The 19,675-nt window shown below is 33.1% G+C and overlaps 1 protein-coding gene across 1 annotated transcript; it reads left to right on the plus strand.

Annotated features, from left to right (window-relative positions):
• Positions 1-3,601: 3,601 nt before the first annotated feature.
• LOC135146485 (uncharacterized) lies at positions 3,602-7,111 on the plus strand. Its single transcript, XM_064078624.1, has 19 exons — positions 3,602-3,647; positions 3,753-3,813; positions 3,991-4,081; positions 4,138-4,264; positions 4,324-4,461; positions 4,518-4,567; positions 4,819-4,872; positions 4,959-5,070; positions 5,197-5,322; positions 5,405-5,598; positions 5,668-5,769; positions 5,848-5,921; positions 5,979-6,072; positions 6,151-6,183; positions 6,327-6,397; positions 6,478-6,527; positions 6,585-6,648; positions 6,911-6,947; positions 7,011-7,111. Exons 2-19 carry the CDS (start codon positions 3,802-3,804, stop codon positions 7,076-7,078), a joined length of 1,497 nt encoding a protein of 498 aa, XP_063934694.1. The 5' UTR covers positions 3,602-3,647; positions 3,753-3,801; the 3' UTR covers positions 7,079-7,111.
• The last annotated feature ends 12,564 nt before the right edge of the window (positions 7,112-19,675 follow it).

The following is a 19,675-nucleotide window of genomic DNA, read 5'->3' on the forward strand; positions in this document are numbered from 1 at the left end:
GTCTAAATCATACTTAATACTTTTTAAAAAAGTAATTTTTCTTTTTACTTTCGATTGTCGGTACAAAAAGATTTTACAAGATATATAATTAAAAAAATAACTTCTCTTTATGTTTATTTGGGCTTAAGTTTATTAATAATTAATTATGTTGTAAATCTTCCAATTGTCAAATTTCTTCTATGAATTTAAAATTTTAATAAAAAAGATAAAAACGCCCTTTATGATTCCTTTATACTTAATGTCTTTGTCATTTCCTCCAGGATTTCATTAAAATTTTATTAATCATGAGGAAAACAATAAATTACAAATTAGGTAGAACAAAAACTCCGAACTCTCTTTTTCTTTCAGTCTAAGATGAACATTTAAGTATTAAGCAGAGAAATATTTTCTACTATAGTCGACATAGGCTTTTATTTTATCCAAAATAGTTATTTTCATAAGAAATATAAATTAACACAATTTATTTTGTAATTATCATTTCTGTTCGTTTTGTAACATGTTTTCAGTCACTCTCCAAGACTCTAAGTAAAAAAGTAAACTACAACGCGACAAGTAAAGGAACTACCCTTTTGCTATTATAACGGCAGCTGCAAACGTATTAATGTTTAGTAATTTGTACAAAAGCTTATAAACAAAGGATTAATAACTGTTATATAGTTAAATGAAGGTTTATAGTCCACGTTAAGGCGAATTGCCAGATAAAACTTTATTTTAGCTTGTAATAGCCGTTATTTATATCTTAAGTAGGGTATATATATAAAAGTTAATAGTTAAGAAATTCTGTAACACCATAATTTTATTTTTTCAGTATTACTAACTTTATAAAAATATTATTTGATAAAACTAAATTTTTGTTTCGAAACACTAGCGCTCAAGTCAAAACTAAACTTTCTTACAATTTTCCTTTATACAGTAATTTAATTATTTTTTTGTTTTCTAAACCAAAGAAAAAGTTCACATAAAAAGTTTCTCAGACCTTTCTGTTTTTCGAATATAAAGTGAGCTATACAAGCTATATTTTATTTTTTTTGGTCCGTCTCTGCCTCCTCCTTATCTCTATTAGCTTTGTAGGCTCCTCCTTATTTTATGTATACAGTTGAATTAAAGTTGCCCCCCTAAAAGTTGCCTCCCTAATGTTAACCAAATAAATACTTCGTATTTATAATAATTAACAACTACACATGGTGTTAATATTAGTAGAACGGTGTTGAGAGTTCAACCGTATACGCGAAAACGCTACTTTAAAGCCTTCGTTTTTACTAATTCTAAAAGATATATGGTCAGTTATCGTTTTAGTATCAAGAAGAAAAGTGCTGTTATATTGCTTTATCCATGCACAAGTTGAAGATTTAAAGAAAAAGTTATTACGAAGCAAATGATTTTATAAGCCACTGCAGCATAATAATGATCTGTTCAAAAGGAGGAACAGCCTAATTACCAAGAGCATTATGCTGGAAATATTAGTGTAAGCTATGCGTCGTGGGAGCTTATTGTCTTCTTGTGCAATGATGTGCATTCCTGCTTTTGTTATTGCTTAACTAAGTTTTTCTTATCTGTATAAAATATAAAGGAAAACTAGTTAACTAAGTATTCATTTAGTTGTTCAATAGATTATTAAGCTACTTATTAACTTCAATCTCGCTAGACGTTTAGTCTTCGTTCTAGCCCTCTAGACTAAAACTTTTACCTTTATAATGTTGCTGGTCTTCGAGGCCCACTTAAAACTACAGCAATGAAGACGCAGTAAAAATCGAAAAAGAAAGAAAGAGCGGAGAAAAAAATTAACGTCACACATATTTTAATAAAAATATATAAATATACTATACATCTTAATGGAATTCATTCAATATTAGATCCGTGCTGTAGTGGTTCAACTCTCTAAACAGTCATCATTACATGTCTGCTAAGATTATAAGTATCATAATATACACAGAGGATTTTTATCACGCTTTTTAGTCACTTAATTTTAGTACATCTTCAAAATAAATTACTGGGTAATTCATGAAGTTTATTTAATGAACTTTAAAAAATTTAGTAAAGCCCCAACATTAAAAGTTAGGTTAAAAAAAAGTTTTTTTTTGGTGTACACCACGAACTAGTACTTTTGGGGGTGCTAAGTTGTATTTTAATAGAATTTAATACACTTTCTTTATTTAAGAAACACGCGAGGCAACTTAGCTATCCCATTTCCTTTTGCCTAAAGTTTGAAGGAAAGTTATATATATAATTGCGCTACTAATTTTCTCCCTCATTCCGCCTCTAACAAAAAATTGTAAACCGAATATTCATGATTAATAAAAATATAGAGGTATAGTAAGTTTCATAAAATGAGCTTAATAATATTTGCATAATTACTAATAATAAAATTTTTAAAACATACACTTTTAAGAAAACAAAAACGAAATAAGATGGCACTCATTTGTTATAAAATGCTATAATTATTTAAGACTTCCCTCTAATTTCATTAGATGACTTTACCAATATCTAATCTAAATTTTACCTCCCCAAAGCACATGAATGAGCAATACTTATTTTGTTACACATTCACAATTTCCTTGTTTGACAATTACTATCTATAAAAAAAACTATTTGCGTTTTACACTTTAAGAAGAAAAAATTGCAAAATGTTCTACCAACCCAAGTTTGTGGGAAGATATTTAATGCATTAATGTGTTTTTTTGAGTATTTTAAATAGTACGCTTCAACATTTACTCTAAATCTTTTTTTCTCCTTTTACTACAAGTTGTGTTTTCAAAAGCTCCTTTTCGATAGTTATATTTTTTCCGTATATGTTAGATCTTTTGGCGTGTGGCTTGCTTATTAGAATCTCTATAACTGTATGACCTTAATTATCAGTAGTTGCTTGTTTATATATAGAAACGAATGACAAGACATTACATATTCTTGAGTAATCTCATTCTTCTGGGGGCTTATTGAAAAATCATATTTTTCATAAATTTTTTATTGAAACTTACTCTGAAAAGGTTCCACCATCAGCCGGTATGCAAAGTGCTACAAGTGGTTGAAATTTGACTGCTTAATAAAGGGTTAAAAAAAATGTGTCTTTAGATTGTAGGTACTTTGGTTAAGTAAAAATATAAGATGCAAATAAATTTTTTATATAAAAAGTTAGTAGAATATTTTTTTCGAAAAAAAAGGACTTTTAGCTAAAATTAGTTCAGCTATTAACGCAGATGATTCGGTTCTACATTCTACCCCCTTTTATGGTAGTGAACCAGTAAAAGATCACCTTATTAATGTGGCGGTTGACTAATTACCGATAAAGAAAATTCTTTGACACCAAAAAATTAAGAAAAAAAGTTATTAGAATGCTATAATAACAATTAGACGAAATTTAACCTGTTAGTTTAAGTGGTCAAAGAAGGCATAAATTACTCTTTGCATTTAGTAATTATTTTATTTTACTTAACATTTGATGTCACATCCTACTAAATAGAATTGGCGTTTTAAAAGTTTAAATTTTTGAAGAAAAATGCCAACTGGAACGCACGAGCGTTCGGCCAATCTATTTGCTTGTAAAGTCATCAATTTGTTTACTTGTGATGGGGGATGTTTGTTGACCTTTATAAAACAGTTTAGGCTTTACTAAACTCTATGTAAACTATAAAGCGGAAAAAAACTAACCTGTATATTTTTTTATATACTTTTTTTTAAAAAAAAAAGAGTTTAAAAATATTTTTTTATTATGTTGTTACACTTAGTAATAAAATTTAAATATCCATACTCTACAGCTGGAACACACTGCACCTATACACACTGTTACTACAATTTTATTTTTTTATGGAGCCAATGGTACATAATAATAATTTTTTTTAACCTAAAAAGAGTAGTTCTTGCTCCTATTATTATTAGTGTTCAGCTTTTAGGATAACAACTATTATATAGTTTCCATATTTTATTATTAATATAAAAGCTTTAAGTGCCTATAGCTAGCGTGATGGCATTTACAACATACATTTCTGTAAACAGCTGGAAGAGAAAACAGTTTGGCGTGAAATATTTATTAAAAGACTGATTGCCCGCGACAACAAACTAAAAAAATTAGCTTTTGTGGAAAGTAGTATGTTTTTTGAAAATCATACCTCCTATACTATTTATACCATATGATGTTACCAGCCTGGAAACCAAAAAGCTATATTAATTTGCTACCAGAAATAAGTGAATTAATAGAAGCATGCTACACGAAATGGATGATTGTTCTCAATTTCATATTTTTGCTTTGTGGTGTTTCTTTAATAATGGGGTAGCTCCATCGCATTTTATTCAGCATTAATGCAATTATTTTACTTTTCCTTTATTTAGGATTTCGAGATTAAGACCTTTATTTAACCTTAATATAAATTGTGGAGTCCATGTAGTAAATACTAAAAGTGCTTATGAAAGCCATATACAATGCCTGTATTTTGATTATTTGACAATTAGCGACATGGAAGGCCCACTGTTACTTATTACTTGCTACACTATTGTATAATAATAGTAATTGTATATATTTGTAGGCATTTCCCTTACGTGCAATCGATTGGAATGCTTAAAGTTTTCTATAAAGGTAACAATAATAAGGTTCAAATACCAACATAACATAAATTCAAGTAAATTTAACGAAAATGTAAGCATTTTTATTCAGCAAAGCTACTCATATAATGGATTAGTAGTGTATTACCTGAATAACTTGAGCTAATTTTATTATATAATATAATGAGAAATAAGCTAAATTTATGTTAGATACATAAGATTATTAGTAAGAACCTCATAAGACTACATAAATTGTTTATATTGAAAAATGCTGGAACTTTTTAGGTCTTCAAATAAAACGTGTAGAAACCTCTCCTAAGCGTTGGATATGCATATTTAGTAACGAAGTGTTTGCACTCTATTATATGAGAATTTATTAATAAATTTATGTTTTTCTAAAACAAAAAAAATAATATTCGCTTTAGGTTTAATAAACTCCACAGAAATAACCTTTCCAAGCCTCAAAAACTTGCGACAGGTTTTAGTAAGGGGGCCTTACGGGCTTCCACTCGTATTTCCATCATGCATTGCTATACGGTTTTTAACTCTATTATTTGTTACTTTTACAAAAGTAATTATTTTAAAATTTTTAAGTCAAAAGTTTACATATACATACAAAAATTGGCTAAAGATTACTTAAATATGTGTTAATATTTGCAACAGATTACCTGTTATCGAAAAAATAGATAAAATAATATTTGAAAATTTTCATTCAAACTGCATGAAAACGCTGAACTTTAGCTCTTTGAAATTTAACAATGAAATACAAGTTGTTAACTCAAGTTTTAAGTAATTCCTTCATTCATGCAAGCCAATAACCATCTCACACTTCTTATAAGGGCCTTTCATTTCTTATTTTTTTTTTATACAGCACTATAGACTTGCCTTTACTTGTTAGAACCAAGTTGCTCAAATTTTTAAACACAAGTTTAATACTTTTGAAAGCATCTCTCTTAAGAACTCTAGAAAAAATAGATATAGATAAGCTGGCTTCTAACAAGCCTGTAAAGCTTATATTTCCGGGGTTGGTGAAGTGTGACATATTTTTGATTACTAATTCTAAAAGTAATTATTTCTCTTTACTAATGTTTGTTTTTAATGATAATTTTTAACTTCCATATATAAACTTTTCAGTAATAGAACAATTAGATTTTCCAGCTCTAAATTCCGTCAACTGCATTTATTTAGATAAACTGGAATTTACTCTTACCGATTTAGTGCTACCCCTTTTGAAATGTTAGTAGACGAGATAATTAATTTAGTGTGTTTGTTTTTCTTTTTAGTTTACTTAAAGGTAAAAAACTTTTTTTTCAGGTGTAGCTGTTCTCAAGATTATTAATGTTAAAGGCCTTCACAGTCTGAAGCTTACGAGCATTGTCAATCAAGGGGTTAATTACTTTTTAAGCAAAATCAGCTTTTATTAATAAAATTTTTTTTTAATTAAGAGTATGGTAATTATAAATACGTGGGGACTGTCAAACGTCATCTCCACTGCTCAGAATGCACAGCATATGACTTTTATAGGAAATTATAATCTAAGTAATTTTTATTATTCAAAAGTCTACTAAGACAAAGTTCCCAATTTTAATCATTTTTTAAAATTTTCCTTAATAATAGAAAGCTTACATTTCGAAAACTTAACAACTTCTGGTATTTATAAATATATCGATGGTTTTTCTAAAGTTCCAAAAATGTAACAGTCATACTAAAGATATTTTCTAATCAAACAGCGTAGAGTATAAACCTAGTCTTACTTTTACTGTGCAGTAGCTTACCATCTCTATTATTGATAGACTTCTTAATGTTTAATAATATGGCCTTGGAATCCTTAAGTTTACCCTCTTTAAATTCAGGCGATTTTACGGTCCTTTATAATATATTTGATTAACAAAATTTTATTATGAACTATTAACTCATCTTGAAATTGTTTAATAACCTATTCAGGTGAAATATTGTAAAAACTTAACTGTAATCTTTTTGCCCAACTATTTAAAGTACTTTTTAATAAATTTTTGTTCTAAACGAATTACTAGAAACCCATAAATATTTAGTGGTAACCTTTTGGTAAGCTCAACTCCAAAAATGAAAAAAGACGTCATCTCCAGCTACCCAAAAGTAATTTTGTTTAGCATATAAACTTTTAATAGGATTTAAATAAATGTATGTGTAATTAATTCTAGTATTGTTCTTTATATAATAGTTTCATTATTCGTAATTATCATAGTGAGAGTTAATTAGATTTTTTTTTGAAATGATTTTTTGTATTACGTCATATTTCATATCTAGTTAATACTAATTTTATATGTTTTTTAATAATTATTAAATTTTTTTTTTTTAACTTTATAAACTATAGTGCATTTTTTTATATAAATTGTAGGTGAGAGAAAGCAAAAGTTCCGGCTTTAAAAATAATGGTTTCTCCCTAAATAATATCTTTTATCCCACTTGTGACTCACCAAGTTAACTAATATATAAAGGCGACTCTAAGGAAAATTTACTTACTCCTCCAAAGTTTTATCAAAATACTCAATTATTAAATTCTTAATATAAAAATATTTTGTACTTAAAAATTTTATTTATGAAAGAAACAAAACTTATCGGTCAATAAAAAACTAACATAATAACTCAACTATATGCATATTGCTTTCTTCCAAACTCATACACTATAAATTTAGCGTTCAAAATAAATTCTTGATGATAACATCCCTTATATATGCCTTACACTTTTAAACTATATTTAACATTTAACCAAGTAAATAAAAAAAAACAGTTACAAATAAAACTTAGAAGTATTTCAAGCTGGTGCAACGATTACCCGATGTATAAGCCAATATTAACTTTTTATACTAACAATGCGATTAATAACTACAACAGACTTCCTAACCCCTCCTTGCATTTTAGCAATAATAAGTTTATCTTATCTGTATTATAAAATCGATAAGCATAATGTCTGAAGTTTTATAGAATTGAAGTTATAAACATTATGATTAGTCTTTATTATTGTTCATGTTGGTAATATAAGTAGTTAAGCTAAAGATGTTTCTAAAATACTACTAAAAAAGTAAATAGGAATTAAATACTGAAGTCAATAGATAACTATGTGCCTATCACAAAAAAAATATTAAAGGCCAAAAAATTTCAGGTATCTCTTCAAAATTTTTATAAAGAGAAAAAGACAAATGCTAAATGAAAATGGAACTTAAAAAAATCTTCATAAAGTAAATAGTTGCAGACCCCTAAAAATGACTAATGCAATACGCCTTCAAAATCTTTTCATCACTCTACTTTAAATTTGCCAAACTATTGACAAAACTAAAGCAGAAGAAAAAGAGAAAGCAACGACAACTTATTTTTTAGGTTATAGTAATAACCTTAACTAAAGACAATTATTTCAATTTTTTAGATTGTTAGTCTCTTCTATTTTAAGCCGATATAATAGTAAACTATCTTTTTTTCAGACACTCAAAAGGAGAAGGTACAAGAAAAAAAAGAGGAGTTTGGCTGAATTGCGCGCACGCTGCTCCCACGAACACACCATTTGCTCTCATCTTATAAGCGGTTTATATGTTAAGGGGAAGTGCACATGTGATTGGCTCGCGCACAGCTGGTTACTCTTTTTCTTTGTTTCTCGTACAGATGCGCTTGGCGCGCCTAGTGCTTCGACTTTTTTGTATTTTACTTTATATCACCCGTACATTATTATTTTGTATGTAATACACAAGTCCTCGAGGGCTTATAGCCTGCAAAATCAACAATGTTGAAAACAGCGTGATAACCAGCAAGCGGTTTTTATAAATTTGAAGATTCTAAATTCTCAACCATAATATTTCGAAATATTAGGAAAACTTGAAAAAAAGATTTAGATTAATATAAAGATGACTATTTTCTCTCCTTTAAGTTTTAGTGTTGGTTTTTACTTGACCGTTCAACTTTTTTAATTATATTTTTAAATAATAAAGTAAATAGTAACGAAAATAGAACTTAATTAATTCAGTGTATTTTTAAATTTTTTTTTTTTTAAAGATAAAAGGGTGTTAAACATTAAGATTAAAACCTTACAAAAAAATTATTGTTTTGGTTCATATGTAGAGCCGTCGATTAGTTGTTACCACATCAGCCGCAGAAAAGTAAGTTAACGAACTAAGAATAAGTATGGTATCTTGAACATGGGACTAATAAAATAGAGATCTTCTTGATTCTATTTTCTGATTAATTTTTCTACTTAACTGTATCTTAATATCGCTATTTATTGAATTCATCACTGCCTCCACCCTAAATGGTCAAACACCAATATTTTGCTTGCACCACGAACTGGAAGTATTTTTTTATTTAAGACATCGACGTCTATCGAAGAGCACTAGCATTTAGCCAATTACTCTGCCCAATTGGAAAGAGCGCCGAAGATCTTGTGGTCGACAAATCGTTGAAAATCGAATTTTTGCGCCGAACTACTTCACCGCTCAGTGTGTTCACCTATCTTTTTAGCACTATATGAATTGGCACCGAAATCCGATATTTAGAAATTTTGTAGCTCCACACTTTTGACTAGAAGGGTTTTCGTTACACGTAAGTAGAACAAGTTTAGGAAAGTGTCTGATCTAAAGCATCCTACGGGTTTGCTTGCTTGCTTTTTAGTTTTATTGGTTAGGCTGCCTCTGCTAATCTGAGTTATTCTTTCAATTAAATTTTTTGATGTTTGGTTTTTACTAACTTACACTTAGAGAGAGATGCCGGCTACGGTAGTTCGCTACCTCCTTTATGGTAAAGTAAATAAATCAAATTTTAAAAAAGGTTTTACTTCTAACTTTCTTGGCCTTTGGTGTCTTAATCTTTATGGCAACTATATGAGCATCTTTCAGCATGCAATTTAGTTGACACCGAATTTAATTAATACATTCTAAATAAGTTAATTTTCATTGTACGCAATTAACCACGTGCCTTTAATTTACTATTTTTGGAGCATATATGATTACGATTAATAAAGCAAAAGGTAGAGTAACTTTTTTTTTTGCTTTAACCGCCGGGCTGTAATTTTGACTCGCGCACCTAACTTCTTACTTCTTCTTGCTTTGGATTTGCGATATTTATTTAACCTACTTTTTTAGCGATTTATTTTAAAATCTACTTATATACTTATACATCTTAGGAAATTTAAATTACATAAATTATATCTACTGATCTTATATTACAGACCTTACATATATTATATATTTTTTTATTATAATTATTTTTTTCTCCCTTTTAACCCCCATTTTTTTAAATTTTAATTTATCTTTATATTAATTATGAGTTTGTACTCTGAAGAACTTCGAGCATTTCATTGCTAACGTGTTGGTTATTTATGTAGAATTAAGAAAAAAAGTTATATTTTACAAAGGCAAAACTTTTAGACGTTACTAAAAAGATCCAAGACAAAATAAGTTTAAAAAGCGGAAGGAGCCTTTTGATAATACAACTAACAATAATAATTTGTTTTCGACCTTACAACTTCTAAATCAACCAGATGCTTCTAAAAGGGTACTGGAAGAGTACTGGAAGATAGCTAGACTCTGAAGGTACAATAGACGAGTCTAGTTACGGGAAAATATCTAATATTAAGGATAGTAGTAGTAGTAGTATTAGCAATAACTTCATGACTAATAGTTCTTATACTGGCGTCATTAATAATAATAATATAATAATTAGCAATAACAGTAACAGCAATAAAAATATATCTAGTAATAAAAAGGGAAATATTAATAATAATGATAGTAAGTTTACCCCAGTAAGTTTCCCCCCATTTAGGGTAATGGAAATGCGAAAATCATTAGCGACTTAGAAAAGCCCACAAAAACTTTACAATACACCGTAGACATAGAGATTGGCAGCGCTTCTGACACTGTCCCTCTATTAAATAAACGACCATCTACTGCAGAACCACCCCACTGCGAACTTGTAAAGAGAAAAAAAAAAAACCCTCCTATTACCCTTGCGAAAAACAAATGTGGCCCCTTTTTGTACAACTTTTGCTAGTCAAAGGTGTCATGATCCCTAGGTCAAGAGCTACGCGTTTTGGAATTAAATATTTCCGTTAACAGCTCAAAAATACCGTGCGACCACAGCGATTATGCGCAAGCAAGTATTACAACATTTTACCTATCAATTACCAGAAGACAAGTTACACATATTTGTTATTTGTGGAATTTATTGCGAACTCGATATCTCCACCCTCGAGGCGGACCTGCGCGCGCAATGCATCACACAACTCCGAGTAGCAGCGATGCACATAGAGGACACTGTCAATGATGAGTGGAAGAAACAATCGTTACCACTAGTGCTGGGGCATGTACCCAGAACGGAGCGTCAAAAGCTTTTAGAGATGATCATTTTCCATCTTCAAATCAAAATAGAAGAACTTCGAAAAAGCAGTCGCAACGGCCGGTTCCACCGCTACCAAACCTTTGGCAACGCTGCAAGCTTCAGCGTTGCGGCGCCTCGATGCGTTATTGCGGGGAGGGTCATTTTACCGCAAAGTGTACCAAATCACGAGACTCGCCTGCTAGATGTGCGAATTGTGGCGAGGAACATACTACCGCTAATTATGAAGGCTGCAAACATTATCCGCGTAAGGCATCCAGCCAACCCGCAAAGTTTACTTCGTCGGCGCCAACAAACAATACTTCTACCCCGTGAGTCTCTTACGAGTCTCGTTTGAGGATAAATGCTCATCAAAATTTGCTTAATATCCAGTTAGGTTCTAAAGCCCCTGGTCACGCTTCTACTGCGAAAGCTGAACAGTCGCAGCCGGCAATACGGCAGATGTTAGCAATTTTAACGACGAAATTTATCTAGCATGCTTGAAACTGTGAAAGGACGAACCTTTTTGCAAACGTTTTCTAAGCCAAAGATGCGCCGCCACATTCGACTCCTTATGGAGTGCAAATGGTGTTCAGAGTATGAAGCACGAGCTTCATGAGCTGTTACTACGAGAAAGAATTTATGTGTGCGCCATCAACGAGAGACACCTCTTTCCTAACGTTGTATTTAATTTGTGCAACTTTGTTACATATCGCCAACACAGAATTGATGCACGCGGCGGAGCATGACTGTTTTGGTGAAACAGATTATACGACATCATTCGATCTCTATGCCAGCTCTACAAGGTGTCGAGACAGTGGGGATTTCCCTATCTATGGCCGGCCAGGGGCCATGTTTGTAATCGCTGTCTAAAAAACCCTAGGAAGCTACTATTTCCGTCCCTTCGATTTGGGCGCCATCCTTGGGAGTCCCTCTAGGAGTGCCTCTTCTTCTTTTTTGTGCGTGGATTTTAATTGCAATCACCCTACATAGAGCAGCCGAGCCGCTAATTCTAATGGCCACATGCCTGAGGTTAATACTGATGAGCGTGGGCTGTGCGTGCTAGGCCCCCGGCAACCAACACACTTGGTGACTACAGCCACAGCGGACGTACTGGAATATTGCCATACTTGAAGATATACGTCTCTTTACAGCGATTGAAGCGCTTTAAGAACCGTCCTTCGATCACCTTCCAGTTATTCTCCAAGGACTCACCAAAGACCATTACCAGTATTTTTACCGACTGACAAATATGCTGATGTATTATAAACCAACCTGTCGCCGTGTCCGTCATTACCGTCCACGCCTGCCCTGCTGGATGGTGCTGTTGCCCTTTTCGAAACCGCACTGAACCATAGCTCACACTACTGCCTCGTCAACTCGTGAAGTAACGTACCACTCCAATCGCCTGCCTGACTTACTAAAGGTACTCATCTGCCAAGGTCGACGTCCTATTCGACTAGCCCTGTTGTCGCAGAGTGCCTAAGACAAAATTGCGCTTAATCGACTTCACAGGTGCATTTGCAAAAAGCTGGTGGCCCATTTTAACAATAAATGGAAGAGCAAACTGTATCGTATATCAGAATCAGGCAGCAGCAGTCGCTCCTCCTTTTGGAAATTTTTAAAAAGGATCAAAAATCGGGGGCTTGCACTAATACCTCCCCTCCGTGAAGGAAATATAGTGACTGAGAGTGATGGAGATAAAGCTACGCTTTCTTGCTATCCAAAACGTGCCAGCTGCTCAATATACTGCTAGTGATGATGCGTTCCCTCAGCTGAGCTTACCCCTCCCCGTTAACTACGAACCACTTAATCTAGTTAATGTTGACAAGGCGCAATCGGTAGTCTTCGCGCTACCTAAACGAAAAATGCCTGGCCGCGATGTCAGCACTAATGGGATGCTGAAGAAATACCATTAATAGGGATGAATTATCTTTACCTCTTTATAAAATCTTCGATGCTCCTAGGTACCTTTCCGTTTCGATGGAAGACGGCGATCTTTTTGATACTACCAAAAACGCTTAAACCGGAATCAGCATCTAGCAAGTACCGGCCCATCAGCCTACTGTTAGCGGCCCACAGTAGGTGAGGCCGTTTTATTGCTCTGTCTTAAAGATGTCGTTGACGCTCGGAAAGCTTTACCGGAGTTTCAGTTTGGATTTCGGCAAGGGCACTCAACGACACAGCAGCTCCTCCGCTTAACTGAATGGACCACTTGCACTGTGAACCATAAGAAGGCAACAGGCGCTCTCTTCCTCGACGATTAAAAGGTATTTCATCAAGTTTGGCATGAAGGCCCGCTGTACAAACTGCTCTCGTTATCCGACCCTCACGGCCATTACAACGTGCTGAACTCAAATCTGGGTGGTCGCGTCTTTAGCGTGCGCGCGGGAGACATTCGGTCGCCGCTTCCATCTCTGAGAGCAGGTGTCTTTCAGGGATCCCTCCTCTCGCCCCTTTTATTCGTGGTTTACATGAGCGACGCGCCCTTGCCGTCCGACTCACACACACAAATCGCCCTCTACGCTGGTGATATGGCCGTATATTCCTCCTCGAAGTCTCTCGCCTTGCTATGCAAGCATCTACAGCGCTATCTTTTCGTCTGGTGCCGTATTAGAAGGTTACTATAAATGCGAAGAAGAGCAAAGCTATTAACTTCAAGGAAACGCGTCCCTTTCTTGGCGCCCTAAGCTTTTAATAGCGTGAGGATTCCATGGTGTCCTTAAGCGAAATAATGGGGAATCATTATAGGCAATCATTATAGGCAACATATTTTCCTGGCCGCCTCACGTGAACTATGTAGCGGCGAAGGTTATAGCAGCCACCACGCCGCTTTATTCTTTACTTTGCGGTAAGGGCAAGCTTTCTCTGCGAAACAAACGGCAACTGTATTGGTCTTACATCGAGCCAATAATAACATTACGCGTCTGGTGCTTGGACCTACGACTCCACTGTGATAGCGTTGTCACTTCAAGTGCGACAGAACAAAATTGCTGGGTGTTCTGACAAAGGCGCCGAGGTTTGTGGGAAAGGAGGCCCTCCCCTAGGACTTTCAGCTAAACCTTTTAAACATTGTCTTCCAACGCCATGCCGTGGTCCTTTACGACAGGTTCATTAGGCACACTAATCGCCTTCTGGTGAGTGAACTTATTTACTAGCCATTGGGCGGGGCACGTTATCACCGCCCACGTGACGCGCTTAAATGTTAGTTTTTTTTTGTTAATGCAAAAAATTAATGACACCCAGAATGCTTTTTGTGATATATCTGCGATCTTTCCTAATTGAGAGCTCGAGTATTCGAAGTTTTTAACTCGCTCGAGAGCGACTTTGGTGGGCACTTCGTGTTTCAGCCCCTGCAGAAGAGGTGGATTCAGCTTAAGCGGCTTTAGGTCTGTGGGAGACCGGCCGTGGATGCCAAAAAAAAAAAAAAAAAAAATAGGTTTTTTCTTTATAGGCTCCGTTTTTTTTGCCTCTAGTTGTTTGCTGGATGTTTTTTTACTCTTCATTGGTTTATTATCTACGGCCAGCAGTACAAAGGTTTGGTTTAAAGGAAAATCTAGTAATTACTGCTTTGAAAAAAACCTAGTGGACATATTTTAGTTATAACCCCATAAATAATTTTAACACTCTAATTGTGCTAATTAGTTAGAACATCTAATACAATAGTTGAGAAGGGGCTTTTATAACTACCAAGATTAGCATCTCTTAAAACTAGTTTTATTCTAACGCAGATAAAACCGTTGTTTCTCCTGACGCAATCATTGCTAAATAAATACTTTGGATTAGAATTTACTAGTCAAAGGCCTCTCTTAGCAATAATTGAACCACCTTCCAAGAAAACAAACTTAAGAAAGGCAATGCCAGTTACTTAGTGGCCTTCTTTTCATCTTTTGGAACGGTATTGTTAGGAACGCAACCTTTCTTACTAATACACTTCTAATCTAGGTTCAGTGTTTCACGGACAACTGCTATCCGAGTGAAGCATTTCACCATTTGGGTAGTAACTTCAGTATCTCATTTCTACCATGAGACTAAGTAGTAAAGCTAAAACAAAAAAAATACTTTCCGCCTTTTTTAAAGGTTATAATTTAATTTTAAGCTAAGTACTTAGCAGTAAGGAAATTATGGTACAGGGCTACTGGCTTGACAGTGAGAGAGTTTGTCTACCAATTAAAGGTAATATTTGTTAAACACGTTAAGCCCAAGAGAAGAACGAGCGCGTAGAGTATTACGAGAGGAAGTATAAAAGATATTTTAAATGGAAGTTTAATCCAAGAGGAGCCACTTTTTTTGGCTTGGGGTTTTACTTAATACTTTCTTGTTTACTAGTTATACCCTCGTCTTATTGTAAAATATAAGGAATAGAGCTTAAAACTATCCACCATGCTGACCCACTTAAGCTCAAAATTCTTACTAATTTTTATGCTGTTCTGAGCTGAATTGAGGGTACCCACGGTATTGGTTTTAATTATAAAATTATATTACAGAGAAGGAAGTTTTAATGATATATCAATTTTTAAAATGAGACTCCTTCAGTTGTAGTACCGGTTCTAATTTAATAATACATTTCACAATTAAGTATAATAAAGGAAGGTTGAAGCAGAACTTTTACTGAATCATATTATACTACACCCGAAAGATTTTAATCTCTCAAGCAAGTACTTACTATTAAGGTTTCACACGCTGCTTGCAAACACGCGCATATAAACGTGTTTATAATTGAAGTCATTGGTTTTCACTTGGTATGTATACGTAATCCTTAACTCCGATTTTTTAATTGGATGCGCATCTACCCGTAATGTACCATTAAAGTCAGTTTAGCTAAAATGCTCATAGCTTGCACCCCTTTCTTACTAGATTGCACTATTTGAACTTGTAATAACAATTTTTGTGATAGTTTGTGTAACAGTAGCTCTCTATAATTCTTAATGTATAGCAACTTGAAAACTGTTAGTATATTAAACTATTTAGGGCCAAAAGTATTATTATTTTCCTTTAAATACTCCTGGTAATTTTAAAACTCGTCCTCAGCTGGTATTACAATTGGGTCTAGGGGCATTAAATTTAAAAAAATCTATTATAAAGCTAGATTAGTTAAAAGCTACAAAGTTAGAATTCAACAATAGTAAAACTTGTTAATTAAAAATAAAAACAAAAGAAAACATTCGAGCAGAATAATGGCTACCTTAATTGAATATAGCATGGCAGTAGTAAAAACATTTTTCTTGAACAAAACCGTAACTTCTATGGTTAATAAGACTTAAAATAGGTCGGTAATCATCTCTAAATTGGTGCAGTCTAGGATGGAACTTAGAAACTAAGATAAAAGTATTATAAATAAATATTTAATTTAAGTGAGTAAGGTGCTCTAATACTTTAATAGATGGCTTACCCCCGTTTCCCTTCTGGTATTATTAAGCTATGGTTCCGCAGTCTCTTGGTGCATTTTCTTTGAGAAACGAAATGAAGCTAAAATCTGCTTTTATCCTTGACTTACTAGCTGTATTGACTACTCCGTGATTTAAGTGCTTTTATCTCTGATCCATTAAAGATTACATGGAAGTAGTTAAAACGCACGTAAACTTCCCTTTGGTTAAAAGATAATTAGTACTATTTAAAAGCAGCCTCCGTACACTCAAAAGTTAGTAGAGGGCCTAATCTTAGTATTTGGATTAAGTTCCAGTAAGTTATTAGTGTTATCTTCTAACAATCTACGAAGCCTTCGTTGGACATTAGCTCATGATGCTTATAAAATAGTCCTTGCTTAAGCAATAGTTTTGTCTGATTGCAGTGGACTAATTTTTATTGCTTTATAAATAAATATGATAAATACCATCATATTACTGTACTCACTGGGTGACACCGCTAAATTACATATATCGTGTATAAGAAGACAGCAACGTCCATTTCCCGCGCCTGTGCCTGCTTTATTTTTTTTTCTTTTACAAGCAAACAGCTGCGTGGGCAAGCTAACAACACTAACAACAAGAAAGGCGAGAGCAAAAAGAACCGGAGATGTTTATTATAAGCAATCAAGCCGTTTATGTTATACCTTTACAAATGGTTGAAAAAGCATTCCAGATATATATGTATTTTTGGATCAATCCAAGGTTTCTTAGCTGAGTTTACTTCGGTTTCGAATTTAAAAGATAATTATTATATTTATATAATGGATATTAATAGATATTTGGTTTTCATAGCTTCTGCCAAACCGTATAAAATTTCGTTTTTAAAAAATTTTTTTTTTAGTTAATGATGTATTTAAGTGATTTATCTTTTAATTATAATTTTTATGTTACATAGTTTTGTTTGTGTGTATGTGTATATGTTAGTGTCTGTGTGATTTTTCGATGCAATCTCTTGGGCTTTGGTCACCGAGAGGTACGCAAAAACTATCCTCCTCTAAAGATCTTTATTGGTAGTGGTGGAGGTAGAACTCTTAGCGAAAGCACTAGGCATATTTTGGTGCTTTTGAGTGTTAGCTTTGGTCTTTTTAGCTTTCGTCCTGTCGTACACGTTCTAAAATTTAGAGGATAACCTTGTTTCCAGTGGTCTCTATTGTACAAATGCTTGTAAGCGACAAGCATATTATAAAATTCAGTAATTCTGCCTTGAGTTAGGCTTCACTAAACTGTTCGAAAGAGTGACATTAGCTGTAAAATCTCTATGTCTTCAGAATTACTTTGTCTGGGTGGATTACCGTCCTCGGGTTGATTCTACGGTAAAAACTGTAGTAAATCTTCAAAGTGACGGTTAATAACCCTTTAAGAGACCTGCTTCTACACTTCAGTAGGCTTTAGTGTACTTTATATTACAATTATAAAGAATCGTGCTATGAAGATGGTTCCCTATTTTGGGGCAATATTATCAGCGTTAACGAAGATCGAGAGAGTTCTATAGTTGTTTTAACTTACGGTTCACCAGATTTACTCTTAGCATTAGAAAAAACTCGAGCGGACAATGGACCTGTGAAAGGTTTTAGTTTATCTTTTATCTTAACATGTAGGGTACTGCCGTTTGTAATGAGACAGGGTCATACATGATTTTAGTAGTAAGACTGTGTTACTAGTCTTGCGCTAATGTATGATTGATCAGTAAATCTGCTGTTAACTTACTAGTTCACGATGATACATTATCCTTGAATCCTGTAAATTTACTTTACTAACTGGACATTGGCTCAAGTAGCTAAGACTTGGGTTTAACAATGTCGACTGTAACAAAAACTTTTTTTTAGGCCCTTTAGGCATACCGAAACCTTTAATGGGTGACATAGTTAATAATACTATTCGCATCAACTTTAAATGCAGATAAGCTATTTACGAATTAGTTTGAATTAATATTTGATTCTAGTCTCATGCTAGGCTGCATTAATGCTTCTTAGTTAACTTGTACTTGGCTTAGGAGTATTAAATGTAGCATATAGTATAAGAGGAGATACTTCGTGATTCTTGACCAATTGATAATTGATTAGATAGCGCTATCCTATTTGTCTGGCTAAATAATTGCTCAAATTTAATAGTGCCTTCTTTCTATATTTTTACAACTCTAGCATAATGAGTAAGTATACTAATAAAATAGTATCATGGTAAGTGAGTACTATATAGAAACTGAATCTCTCGGCCAAAAACGGAAAATACATTGAGATGCTGCTGATAGTAATAATGAAGCTCCCCTCGGCATCTTTCCGTTGTCGTGATGCTATTAAATTTCTAGCCACTAGCCTTCACGATAAATCTTATATCAGACACATATTCCTGCTTTATAAAAAAAAAATTAATAAAAAGTTTTATTGGCTGTCAATCATTGTACACAGCAAAATTATATACAAAAGCATAGCCCAAATTATTTTAAAGACCACATATAGATTAATGTTACCTTTTATAAGTTTTATTATAAAAATTACAACCAGTTCCTTTGTTTCGTTAACACGCATGGTTAATTTAGATAACTTAAGTAAATGTTCATTTTTTATTAGGAGTGTAGCACTCAGTATTAAAATTTTCCAATCATTAGTATTTTAATATATAATTTATATTTGATTTATTATGTCTGAAGTATCAGAAATCCGAGAAAATATAGTTTCCTATGAAACCACTGCAGCTTTTGAAGGTGATAATTATTTATCATGTGATATTACATAAAAACTTAACGGCAGTTTGTTAATAATTTATTAGGGGTAAGTTTATGTTAAAATATCATTTTGTAGGGGTTATAGAAAGACAAAATTATAATAAAAAAAATTAGTTTCTCTATTAACGGTAAAGTAGTAGCTGAAAATATGTTAAAATATAACTATTAATTATAAGAGAAGTATAAGTACATAAAGTCAAATGGAGGGAACATGCTAATCTAAATGAAAACAAACGATTGCGATAGTTTACCAGGTCAACGCTAGCTTAAATACAAGATGTTCTGTTCTTTCCAGGTTCTCTATTGCAATTTTGCTCTAGCAATTATTTAAAGTAAAAATAGTTAATAATCGACCTTGCTGACCTTTTTTTTTCTCCCTTGAGGCGGGCGTTTGCTTTCGGGTAATGAAAAATGTAGTTATTGTGACTGCAGTTCGCTATACCGTAAGATATTTAATGCATCCTTTTGCTAAAACGTAGCTGGTAGAGAGTTTTTTTTCCTTATAAATTATTTTTGTGGCGTTGCAGGTTATGTATGAAGTTAAATATTACTTTAGTTCCTTTAAAATTTTGAGTTCTTAATAGTTAAAGTTTTTCTTGGTTTTTTATTTCTAGTGTTTCCCAGTTGTATTATAGTAAGTTTAAAAACCGCTCTATCTACTGCCTTTCCAACTCAA

Source organism: Zophobas morio, unplaced genomic scaffold (genome assembly GCF_036711695.1).
Source record: "Zophobas morio isolate AGI-343-1 ecotype UQ-CSIRO unplaced genomic scaffold, CSIRO_AGI_Zmor_V1 ptg000229l, whole genome shotgun sequence".
NCBI lineage: Eukaryota > Metazoa > Arthropoda > Insecta > Coleoptera > Tenebrionidae > Zophobas > Zophobas morio.

Coding starts and splice junctions, on each gene's coding strand:
- LOC135146485 (XM_064078624.1), top strand. Junction 4,265..4,323: donor GGTGTTTCTTTAATAATGGG/GTAGCTCCATCG, acceptor TCCTTTATTTAG/GATTTCGAGATTAAGACCTT. Junction 6,398..6,477: donor TAAATTCAGGCGATTTTACG/GTCCTTTATAAT, acceptor TAACCTATTCAG/GTGAAATATTGTAAAAACTT.